Source organism: Pygocentrus nattereri, chromosome 4 (genome assembly GCF_015220715.1).
Source record: "Pygocentrus nattereri isolate fPygNat1 chromosome 4, fPygNat1.pri, whole genome shotgun sequence".
Taxonomy (NCBI): domain Eukaryota; kingdom Metazoa; phylum Chordata; class Actinopteri; order Characiformes; family Serrasalmidae; genus Pygocentrus; species Pygocentrus nattereri.
In genome coordinates, this window is record NC_051214.1 from 29757269 (window position 1) to 29769880 (window position 12612).

Sequence of the window (12612 nt, forward strand, 5' to 3'; positions counted from 1 at the left end):
ATGAGGGAAAAAAAATTTAGAAAATCACATTGTCTGATTTTTAAAGAATTTATTTGCAAATAATGGTGGAAAATAAGTATTTGGTCACCTACAAACAAGCAAGATTTCTGGCTGTCACAGACCTGTAACTTCTTCTTTAAGAGGCTTCTTTGTCCTCCACTCATTACCTGTATTAATGGCACCTGTTTGACCTTGTTATCTGTATAAAAGACACCTGCCCACAACCTCAAACAGTCACACTCCAAACTCCACTATGGTGAAGACCAAAGAGCTGTTGAAGGACACCAGAAACAAGATTGTAGACCTGCACCCGGCTGGGAAGACTGAATCTGCAATAGGCAAGCAGCTTGGTGTGAAGAAATCTACTGTGGGAGCAATAATCAGAAAATGGAAGACCTACAAGACCACTGCTAATCTCCCTCGATCAGGGGCTCCACGCAAGATCTCAGCCCATGGGGTCAAAATGATCACAAGAACGGTGAGCAGAAATCCCAGAACCACACGGGGGGACCTAGTGAATGACCTGCAGAAAGCTGGGACCAACGTTACAAAGGCTACTATCACTAACACACTACACCGCCAGGGACTCAGATCTTGCAGTGCCAGACGTGTCCCCCTGCTTAAGCCAGTACATATCCGGGCGTGTCTGGTTTGCAAGAGAGCATTTGGATGTTCCGGAAGAGTATTGGGAGAATGTCACATGGTCAGATGAAACCAAAGTAGAACTGTTTGGTACAAACACAACTCGTCGTGTTTGGAGGAGAGTGAATGCTGAGTTGCATCCAAAGAACACCATACCAACTGTGAAGCACGGGGGTGGCAACATCATGCTTTGGGGCTGTTTCTCTGTAAAGGGACCAGGACGACTGGTCCGTGTACATGAAAGAATGAATGGGGCCATGATTTGTGAGATTTTGAGTGCAAACCTTCTTTGATCGGCAAGGGCATTGAAGATGAAACGTGGCTGGGTTTTTCAGCATGACAATGATACCAAGCACACTGCCAGGGCAACAAAGGAGTGGCTTCGTAAGAAGCATTTCAAGGTCCTGGAGTGGCCTAGCCAGTCTCCAGATCTCAACCCCATAGAAAACCTTTGGAGGGAGTTGAAAGTCCATGTTGCCCACTGACAGCCCCAAAACATCACTGCTCTGCATGGATGAATGGGCCAACATACCAGCAGCGGTGTGTGCCAACCTTGTAAAGACTTACAGAAAACGTTTGACCTCTGTCATTGCCAACAAAGAATATATAACAAAGTATTGAGATGAACTTTTGTTATTGACCAAATACTTATTTTCCACCATTATTTGCAAATAAATTCTTTAAAAATCAGACAGTGTGATTTTTCTAATTTTTTTAGAAAAGGTCTACCTATGATGTCAATTACAGGCCTCTCTCATATTTTTAAGTGGGAGAACTTGCACAATTGGTGAACGACTAAATACTTTTTTCTTCCCCCTCTGTATCTGATCTAGGACCACATATGAAGGGCTACGTTCACATTACCAGGTTGAAGTGGCACAAATCTGATTTTTTGCCCTAATGTGACTGTGTGGACGCGCATGTCTGATCTTTTCAAATCCAATCTGAGCCACTTTCATATGTGGTCCTAGATCATATACGTATCTGATTCATGGCTGTGCGACCTTAATGTGATGCTCAGATCGGAATTCATGTGCATTTTTTTTGTTTGTTTTTTTTTTTCACTGTGCGTGCACTCATTCAGCGATACCATGGCAGCAGCACAGAAATTAAAGCCTGTAAACGGTGGAAAAGCAGCTCATCTCACCTTTTTCACCTCTGTCTCGCTCTAATAATGCAAATGATACATGTTGAGAGTTAATTATCTTCACAGCGAAGGTCTGTTCTGCTCGTTAGTTTGTTTGTTGATGATGCACGTGATTCATTTAATGTGAACTTACTGAGTGGGACGTGCGCATACAGGTCGTTTCAGGACACCTGTTCATTCACATTAATGACTAATCTGAATCAGTTACCTAAACGAGTGTGAACCATCATGTCAGAGCTATCGGTTTTGAGCAATGAGGCTTGTAAAGTGAATGTAACCAAAGTGGCTCAGGTCAGATTTGAAAAGATCAGATTTGTGTGTCCACACAGCCCTAAAAACATCAGATCTGAGTCACATTAGGGCAAAAAATCAGATCTGTGCCTCTTTTACCTGGTAATGTGAACAGGCCTTATAATATGTAAGGATGTGGGGAATGGCTGCACTGTCTGTAGGGAGCCATGTAGTGTATACATTAATTCTCTAACATTCAAATCTGGAGTGTTACTTGATTTCGAAATAGCTCTTGTACTCCTTTTGTTTGTGTGTCCACTGCTCCATATTGATCTTAACATTAGTTTATGAATTAATCACTTATTGTAGGGTAGACAAATCTGTCTCTTCAGTCCCTTTAATGGACGTGTGTACATGTGTGGAGAAAACACTTTACCATCCTCCTACATGCCTGGCCAAGGGCACAAAGGTGCACTCATTGAAATGCAGGTTAAGTGCTCAGTTGGCTGAGCACAAGACAGCCTGGCAGGCTATAGATCCCCCCCTCACGACTCAAAATCAAATTTATCAAAATGTATCAGCCAAGTGCATTTTCATTATGGATGTAACACAAAGGAAGTGCTAGCTGTCATTATTTTGCTATAGTTATTACTGCAAGGTACATGTATAGTTCTGTTCATTTATATTAGGTGGACATCTGTAGCTGTTTCTGTAGTGTTAAATGGGCCTTAACTCTACAGCCGCCCCCCTTAGAACAGTGTATTGATCACCTCAGATCAGTCCAGTCCAGACCTCAGCTTCACTGATTTAGTTTTATCCTTATTGCACAGCACTAAGTGATATTCGTTCAGCCATTAATTTGTTCAGCCATTGGCATATGACAAATCCATGTGTGTACCCTTCATAGTTGGTGAGTTCCCCTGTGCTTGCATTCAAACTTTTAAAACTCTTGTCCACAAGGAGGCAGTGGCAGCGTTGTGAGCGAGTTCATCTGGTCCAGAGTGATAAATCACTCATGTCGTCAGTGCGTGTGAGGGATTTTTATTTGATTTTGTTTTGCTTGCGCGATGCAGTCTCGTGCAGGCTGTTTGAGCAGAGTGTTCAGTGGGAGTGCAGTCGTGAATAGCTGTGTGGCGTGACTCATTTAGGAACATATAGAGTTCTGTTCTGTGGGTGAATCCCAACACGAAGCTCCTCAGACAGAACACGTGGAAGCCAGCACTGTATGAACTGATACCTGTTTTTGGCATGGGTGTGTGTATTAAGCTTATACAGTAATCATACATGTGACTGTTGTCTGCAAAGTGTCACGCTATATGATATCCTAATGATCCAAATTTAGTTACTGTGTGTAACATGTTACAGAGCCTGATAGTAATCAAATCAAATCTATTTGTACAGCGCTTTTTACAACAGATGTCACAATGCAGCTTCACAGAATTCCAGAAAAGACAAAGTTTTAACAAGAATGTAAAAAATGTGAAGACCCCATGGTGGGCAAGCCATGGGCAACAGTGGCAAGGAAAAACTCCCTCAGAACTGAGGAAGAAACCTTGGGAGGACCCAGGCTCACCAGGGGGGGACCCATCCTCCTCTGGTCAATCTACATATAGTAGCTCACTATACGTTTACCAACTGAGTTAGCTGCTAATATTACTTAATAAATTACACTAACTGTATTCTGTCTATATCTGATAACTGTATCTTGGTCTCTTTTTATTTTAATTTGTCTTTCTCATTTTTATGCACATTGAAGGTATTCATATTTAACTTTTGTTTGGTTGTGAACCAAGATATTGACAAACTGGTGTGTTGGCACCCTTTCTGTTGATAAGCTTGGCCATTTTTTCCCAGAGTGTAGATCTGCACATGAGCAGTGATCTGCACGTTCACAAGGATTGTAACATGAAACTGATGACCGTTATTTAAAAATGGCAAATCTGGAGCTGTACTGAGCCTGAATTTTGAAGTTTCATTTTACCTCTTGCATCCAGAAACTAAATATTTGTAAATGTGCCATTTTCTAATAGCTACAGCATTACACACGTAGAGCAGTGTGGAGCATGTGAAGTGTAGGGCAGTCAGTTGATTTTAGAGTTCATGAATATGCAGTATCAGATAAGTCATGATTCGCTGTAGTCAACTAGTGTTATCTGATTGATTGATGCGTAAAACTGAAGTTGGGAATGAATCACGAACGCCCTGCTTTTCAGTCTCCTTTGGATAAAAGGCAAACGTCAGTGTGATGTACCATTATTGCTATAGTTCGGAGACAAAGCAGGAAAAGGCTATTTTCCAGGCCATTTTAAATATGATTCACCTGTCCTGTCATGTGACACACAAGTGAGCTCACCACAGCTGGAGGTGGCATATTGGAAATGGCCGGAAAACCTTGTCTCGTCTGTTTACGTAAAAGTCGCTGACGACAACTGATGACACGTCCGGTTCTTGAAGGGTCGTCCCATTTCATAGGGGGAAGAGTTCAACCACTACCCCTTGTAACTTAGTTACGAGGGGAGGGGTAAAAATAAGAAATGGGATTGAGCCTTCATCTGCACTACTGTATTGTCTTGTCATTTATAGAGTGCAAAGTGATGTCTGCTCCACATGCCCTCCCACCAACTCCTTGTCTTTCACCCCCCCTTCCCTTCATTATTCCCCCATCTGTTCTTATGCTTCAACATTTTCCTTCTTTTTTACACATTAAATATTTTGTTCATTCATTTGTTCCTCCATTCATCCATTCAATCATTTATTCATTCAGTCATTTATTCATTAGCCCCCCCCCCCCCCCCCCCCACCCTAACAAGTCAGGCTATGTTTAGTCTGCTACTTCTCCTCTCTGAACACGGTTGCATAGCAACAGTCACTGTAGACACTCATTCACACCAAAGGAAGTCCCTCACGTGAGGCAATCACATCACACATGCTGTTCCAATCGTGCCACGTGAGCTGCTGCAGTTTTATTGCTCGTTCGTCACACGCGTATGAGAAGCTGCATCCCCCTCTTTTTCTGAACACAGTAAGTGGGCAGATTTTACACAGGGGTTTAAATATTAGGATATTAGTCACTGTGGTCAACTGAACAGTCTTTGTTATTTATAACTTGCTCATTTTTCTGTTTCTGCCCAATGGACATTGCTGTGCAAAATTCAGAGTCCACCCTTTCATGCATTATTTTCCAGTGAAGACAGTCATTCTTGGGGGGGGGGGGTTGGTTATAACATGTATTCAACAGATGCCTCAACAACTAAATATAGATTTTTTTTTTTTTTTTTCAGTATTTACTGTCGCTTTGCCTTTATCACAGCTTCCATTCTTTTCTTTTTTTTTGTGTAAGACTTGTTTTCAGTTTTTAAAGGAATAATCCTTTATCATAAATTCAGTCATCAGTCCATAAAACTTTTACATCTCAATGCCCACTTTTTATGTTCTAGTGCAAATACACTTTGTCAATTTCTTTTTCTCAGTAATGGCTTTTTGACTGCTGCACATCCTTTCAGATCCATAGCATTAAACTGTCTTGTCACAGTGGAGGGATGGACAGAAACCCCTATAAACTTTTTGAGATCTGAAATAAAAGTGGAGCTTGATTTCTTCCCCTCTCTCTCAAAGATGAAAACTCTAATTACTGTTTATCTGATGATGCCATTTTTGGGGGTCCCACAAGTCTTGCTCAGTTGAGTCCTGTTTTTTCACTTACTACTTTGATTTTCCACTGCCTGATTTAGATGTAGATCTTGTATCTAATAATCTCCTCAGAAATGTCTTGAGAAAAGGAATAACTTGTACTTAATAGCTGTTTTGACTGGAAATTAAATAATTAATTGGTGATCTCTCACTTTTGCACATTTATTGTGCATGCATATATATATATATATATATATATATATATATATATATATATATATATATATATATATATATATTTTTTTTTTTTTTTTTTTTTTTTTTTTTTATGTCTTGCACTGTTGTAAATGTCATTTTTGTGATGAAATTAAAGACTGTGTTTTTGGGTAAACAAAAATATTTACTTGCATTGCTTATGCTGTTTGCAAAATGAAAAGCCAAAATAGGAACATTCCATGAAGTTTGATCAGGTCTGCCTATGTGGTTTTTTGATTGGAAATATGCTTGGTGTAGTATCTGTATACATGCACTTTGGTAGAACAAAGGTCTGTTTGAACTAATAATGGAACTGTAATTGTACCGTAATTGAGCTGTAATAATGCTTTACATTTATTTATTAATTATTTTTATTTAACAAGTTCACATAAAGGAGGCAAGACTGAAGATTACTGGGATACGCATGGAAGTACCAAAGTCTTTTGGTCTTGATCAAAAAGTGTGTAGGCTAGATTATAGTATAAATTGTTGTAGTGAAACTCTTTGAGGTCAGAAGGAAAACGCAGTATCTTTTTTCCTGTAATTGTAATATTTTTCACACAACTGTATGTTTGTGTTTCAGGAAGCTCAAGAGATGGTGTTGCTGAAGTTTAAGCCTGATCTTCCTCCTCCTGCCAGCAGACCCTCGCTGGAACAGCTTTCTCACCTTATCAAGACCTGTCTGCACTACCCAGAGTCCTACGACCACCCGTTCCCACAGAAGAGGTGAGGCACACACCCCACACTGAGTTTTTAGAGCATGTTCACTGTTAGTTTTTTCAGTATTTTGCAAAAACGTTCACCAGTCTTTTGTCAGTTCAGGTCAAGTCTCTGAGGCGTGATTTCCTTTTTTTATAATTAGCTCCAGGGCCAGAGCAAGCTGAACTTTCCTGCTGCTCTTGGATGATGCCATTTATTGCGGATAGCTCACGTGTTAGACAAAAAAATATGCCCGCAAGAAAAAGGAAAAAAGTTTGCATCATAGCATCTTGACTGTAGTTGCCATAGTAATAATGAAAATTCACTACTGTATCCATAATGCAATGCCTTCAACCCCCAACACTGTGTATGAACATAGTAAAACTGAAAGGCAAGAAAAGGCTTTTTCAGTTTCTTGCATCAAGACTGTCAGTCCTAATTCAGTCAGTTTTGTTTGTGCTGGTCCATATCAATGGTCAGTTAAGCGTACGTCAGTCAGGGCAACAGGCAACTTGAGTCTCCATCTCTGTGTTGTGCAACTATTATACCTACTTACACTTTAGCTACCAATTACACACACATTGTATTAAATACATTGTTTCCAAGAATATAGTGGGCATGGACATCATGTATCATGTATCACAGATTACCCTGCCTTTCCTGTGCTTCTCTGTCTTCAAGTCATCTCATCCCACTTTTTGGCTCATAATTTTTTTCATACTGATACCAATACCCTGACCTGGATACAGATTTGGGGAGACAAAATCCTCAACCTAGGTTTGAATTGATGTTAATTTACCTGCTAAAACTGTATGTGTGCTTTTAGATCTTATTAAAGTGGATCTGAAGTTTCTCAGTCACTGTACAAGCTATTATACATTGATGTCCACTAAAGGGCAAATATAGTGCATATTACTAAAAACAATGGAGATTGATTGCATAACATCAAGGATTAATCAGCTGATGTCTGAGTAGGGAGGGAAAATGGGTTAAAGTTAGAAAGTACTTATGACTGCCTATTTCTCTAGAGAAGGTAATGCACTCACACAGGCCACTTTGCCTGGCCTACTTTTACTGCGGTACTGGCAAACGACATATCATTATGGAGATGAATTAGAGTGGGTCCAGGCCATGCCACCTTCCATGAGTACTGCGTTATCTTTACTCATCCCTCATACCTTTTGCTTTATTCCTCTCCGACTCTCTCTGTGCCTCTTTCTCCCCAAGCAAACATGCACAAAAGTGCACCCACATGTCTCTAAAGAGAGACCAAGCAATAAAACAACTGCAAATGGTGATATAGAAAATATCACACATGCTAAACAGGCAAGCCTGAGCAAATATGAGTGGTTATAGCCAGAGCTGTTTCAGATAGAGTCCTATAGTCACATAATGTGATTCAGGCTGATGCCAGCAAAGTTTAAATAAAATACTCAAAATCTCAATTAATAAAAGGTCAATTTAAACTGTTTAATTTTTAATTTACAAAGTTTTGCTCTAGACGGAGATGCAGATTGTTAACCTTTGATATAGTATAGATTTCAATTACTCCAAACAATTGTTCATCGATTAATAATTGCGGCAAATTGTTTACTTATTTTGGTTGTGAATAACCACAATTCCTTGAATTCCTCTTTTCTCCCTAACAAACTTATTTTGCTGCCATGAAAACTACAAGAACTCTAACTATGCCTTGTGCGTTAAGGTAAGCAAGCAGTGACAGGGTTTGTTGTCTTTTCTTCACTGAAACAAGATTTCTTATTTATTTTATTTATTTATATACTTTTGACTGAGATGCATTCATATTTCTAGGAAAATTTAGTTGTTAGAGAAAGCATGTCATGTGGGCCAAGTTCAACAGCTCATACTGAGTGAATAGAAAATGTGGGGAATTAAAGAGGCCTTCAACACACCACAGCACAGGTCTTCTCGTTTGTTTTTGTTTAACTCTTTAGATAAGGAAACAGTGCGCACAGCATTAAGTATCTTGTTGTCTTCCAAAGGCTACAGTATATCAACCTGTTGTTTTTCCTTTCTGCAAGTGTTTATTTTCTCTCTCTCTCTCTCTCTCTCTCTCTCTCTCTCTCTCTCTCTCTCTCTCTCTCTCTCTCTCTCTCTCTCTCTCTCTCTCTCAGTTTATGCATGGTTCCAGTTACCTTGACATTGTCCAACTGTTCCCTGGCTCAGGTTGATGTCATCATTGACCTGCGACACAAAACTACCAGGTAATCTGTTATAGGCTGCCTGTCAAAAGTTTGGGGACACTCAAAAATGCTTTGTCATTTACAATAATTCATAAAATAGAAAGCTGTTTAGATCTATTAAAGTGAGTGTTGCAAAATATTCCAAAGCATTAGTTGATACTGATTCATGTTAAATCTGTCAAAATGAACATGTAAACATTATATGATATAGATAATGATATTGATGATCCCCATCACACATTTTTGTACACTGCTCAAAGAAATAAAGGGAATACTCAAATAACACATCCTAGATCTGAATGAATGAAATATTCTCATTGAATACTTTTGTTCTGTACAAAGTTGAATGTGCTGACAACAAAATCACACAAAAATCATCAATGGAAATCTAATTTATTAACCAATGGAGGCCTGGATTTGGAGTCACACACAAAATCAAAGTGGAAAAACACACTACAGGCTGATCCTACTTTGATGTAATATCCTTAAAACAAGTCAAAATGAGGCTCAGTATTGTGTGTGGCCTCCACGTGCCTGTATGAACTCCCTACAACGCCTGGGCATGCTTGTGATGAGGTGGCGGGTGGTCTCCTGAGGAATCTCCTCCCAGACCTGGACTAAAGCATCCGCCAACTCCTGGACAGTATGTGGCGTTGGTGGATGGAGCGAGATGATGTCCCAGATGTGCTCAATCGGATTCAGGTCTGGGGAACAGGCAGGCCAGTCCATAACTTCAATGCCTTCATCTTGCAGGAACTGTTGACACACTCCAGCCACATGAGGTCTAGCATTGTCCTGCATTAGGAGGAACCCAGGGCCAACCGCACCAGCATATGGTCTCACAAGGGGTCTGACGATCTCATCTCGGTACCTAATGGCAGTCAGGCTACCTCTGGCGAGTACATGGAGGGCTGTGCGGCCCTCCAAAGAAATGCCACCCCACACCATTACTGACCCACTGCCAAACCGGTCATGCTGAAGGATGTTGCAGGCAGCAGATCGCTCTCCACGGCGTCTCCAGACTCTGTCACATGTGCTCAGTGTGAACCTGCTTTCATCTGTGAAGAGCACAGGGCACCAGTGGCGAAATTGCCAATCCTGGTGTTCTCTGGCAAATGCCAAGCGTCCTGCACGGTCTTGGGCTCTGAGCACAACCCCCATCTGTGGACGTCGGGCCCTCATACCATCCTCATGGAGTCGGTTTCTAACCGTTTGTGCAGACACATGCACATTTGTGGCCTGCTGGAGGTCATTTTTCAGGGCTCTGGCAGTGCTCCTCCTGTTCCTCCTTGCACAAAGGCGGAGGTAGCGGTCCTGCTGCTGGGCTGCCTCCAGCCTCTGGACACTACGCTGACAGACACAGCAAACCTTTTGCCACAGCTCGCATTGATGTGGTCATCCTGGATGTGCTGCACTACCCGAGCCACTTGTGTGGGTTGTAGAGTCCGTCTCATGCTACCACGAGTGTGAAAGCACCACCAACATTCAAAAGTGACCAAAACATCAGACAGAAAGCATAGGTACTGAGAAGTGGTCTGTGGTCCCCACCTGCAGAACCACTCCTTTATTGAGTGTGTCTTGCAAATTGGCAATAATTTCCACCTGTTGTCTATTCCATTTGCACAACAGCTGTGAAATTGTCAATCAGTGTTGCTTCCTAAGTGGACAGTTTGATTTCACAGAAGTTGGATTTACTTTAGTTATATTGTGTTGTTTGTGTTCCCTTTATTTTTTTGAGCAGTGTAGTTTTGGCTCTTTGAGCCATTCCGTCTAGTGCAGGCTGAAGACCAGCTGCTCATGTGCAGTATGTTGCTACGATACAGTTCGTGGATTTCTCATTCAAACATAACTTTACAATAACTTTTAAAAGCAATACCTTTGCTACCAGACTAAATAAATATAAATGAACAAATGATAAACTAAAACCAATATTAAACAGGAACATCTTCTTTAAACAGGACATCTTTCTTTAGGATTAAATTTGAGCAAATGCAACAATGTGATTCATTTAAATGAATCGTACAGCTAATCACAGTTACATATTTTAAATGTTTACAGCAGAGTTAAAAATTTTGCAGATATTTATTCTTACTTTATTTAAAGTAGCCATAATAAAAACACTAAAAACAAAAAAGCCAGTGTCTCAAAATGTTTTGGGGGCCAATACATTTGAACTGATATTTGAAAGAAACTACCAGTACACACTGAGTGACTTATGCACCTCTGTCTGAATACTAACTTTTTCTTCAGCCCGGAGTCACTGGAGGTGCATGGTTCGTTTACCTGGCTGGGACAGACACAGTATAAGCTGCAGCTGCGGCCACAGGAGGTCCACGGGCTCTCCCTCAAAGCCTGCTTCTTCCAGGCCGGCGTGTACAACCTGGGCACTCCACGGGTTTTCGCTAAGCTGGCGCAGTCAGGCACGATGTGCGAGACCAGCCAGCAAAGCGCCATGCCAGCCCTCATCATCATCAACAGTGTGTGAGCCACCAGTCAGTGCTGTGGCCTGCATCAACCCACCACTCTCTACCCAAACCCTACAACATCCAGATTCTACCAGACTGCAGCCGTTTTCTACTTAGTTAAAAAAGAACAAACCTAAACTTGGGGGGAGCATTAAACAAAGTTTAGTAAGTTTCAATTAAATTCTGCATCTGATGTGCTTGTGAACTCTGGAGAGATGGTCAAAGAATCATGGACTTGAAATGAGAGGCTCTTTTGGTCTTTCTGCAGGAAAATATATCTATGTCAGCAGTGCAGTTTTTTTTTTTTTAAATCAAATTTCTTTTTTTCTTTTCTTTCATTTTTTTGAGTACTGATGGATTATTTACCCAGATCAATGTTTAAAAGTATAAACCTGTGTAGAGCTAATAACGTGTTAAGGCTCCTTGCACTGCCCATGCTTCAGCTACAGTGCTTTGTTACCACAGTAACAAAGACAATCTCTCTACATGGAATCTGGATAATTATATAAAATAAAACTGGATAATTAAAGGCAGTAACATGTTGAACTGCTGCAGAAACAGTTGAACCTGCTTGAAAGGACCATAGGACATAACTTATCCAATAAGCAGGGTCTGCACAAGCTGTCAGAGCCAATGATGGGCCACCGGAACATGTACGTGTGACTCAATGAAGGAACAGAAGAACCTGTGGCACTCACTGAGGAACTGTAGCCCAGTTCAGTGGGACTGTAGCCCACTGAGGCAGTGCGGCAGTCTGTGGAAGAGGCCAAGAGTCACTGCCTGGTGTGTTTGGGTCTGTGTGACTGTGCGAGAGGGGTGGGTGGACTGTGTTGTTTTCACAGTAAAAATAATTTTCTACAAAACAAATCATCTTTTCCCTCCCTCCACCTTTCACTGTCTGCCCTCATCTGATCCAGCTGTTATTTAAATGTATCTACATGACTGCTTTTCAGATAAAAATGGTGTATTATATTTATAACAAATTAATGTACATAGAATAAAATGTAACCAAATAACCACAGATGTGTATTTTTATTCTGTAAATGCAAACACACTCTATCCCCCCCCCCCCCCCCCCCCCCCCCCCCCCACACACACACACACACACACACACACACACACACACACACACACACACACACACACACACACACACACCGGTAGCCATAACATGACCACCCTCTTGTATCCATTTTATCAGCTCCACGTACTATATAGGTGCATTTTGTAGTTGTAACAAAGTATGCAGAGACAGATGCACTAAAGTCTGTATTGTAGGACTACAAAGTGCACCTATATAGTAAGTGGAGTTGATAAAATGGACAGTGAGTGTAGAAAC

The 12612-nt window shown here is 41.0% G+C and overlaps 1 protein-coding gene across 4 annotated transcripts in view; it reads left to right on the forward strand.

Annotated features, from left to right (window-relative positions):
* Positions 1-12294, forward strand: part of trappc8 (trafficking protein particle complex 8) — a 57931-nt gene extending 45637 nt beyond the window's left edge. For all 4 annotated transcript variants that reach the window (XM_017689197.2, XM_017689204.2, XM_017689190.2 and 1 more), the window contains 3 exons: positions 6489-6631; positions 8740-8829; positions 11059-12294. In XM_017689197.2, the coding sequence (XP_017544686.1) occupies positions 6489-6631; positions 8740-8829; positions 11059-11293 (468 nt within the window). In that variant the 3' untranslated portion in view covers positions 11294-12294. The remainder of the gene's footprint in view (positions 1-6488; positions 6632-8739; positions 8830-11058) is intronic.
* Positions 12295-12612: the final 318 nt, after the last annotated feature.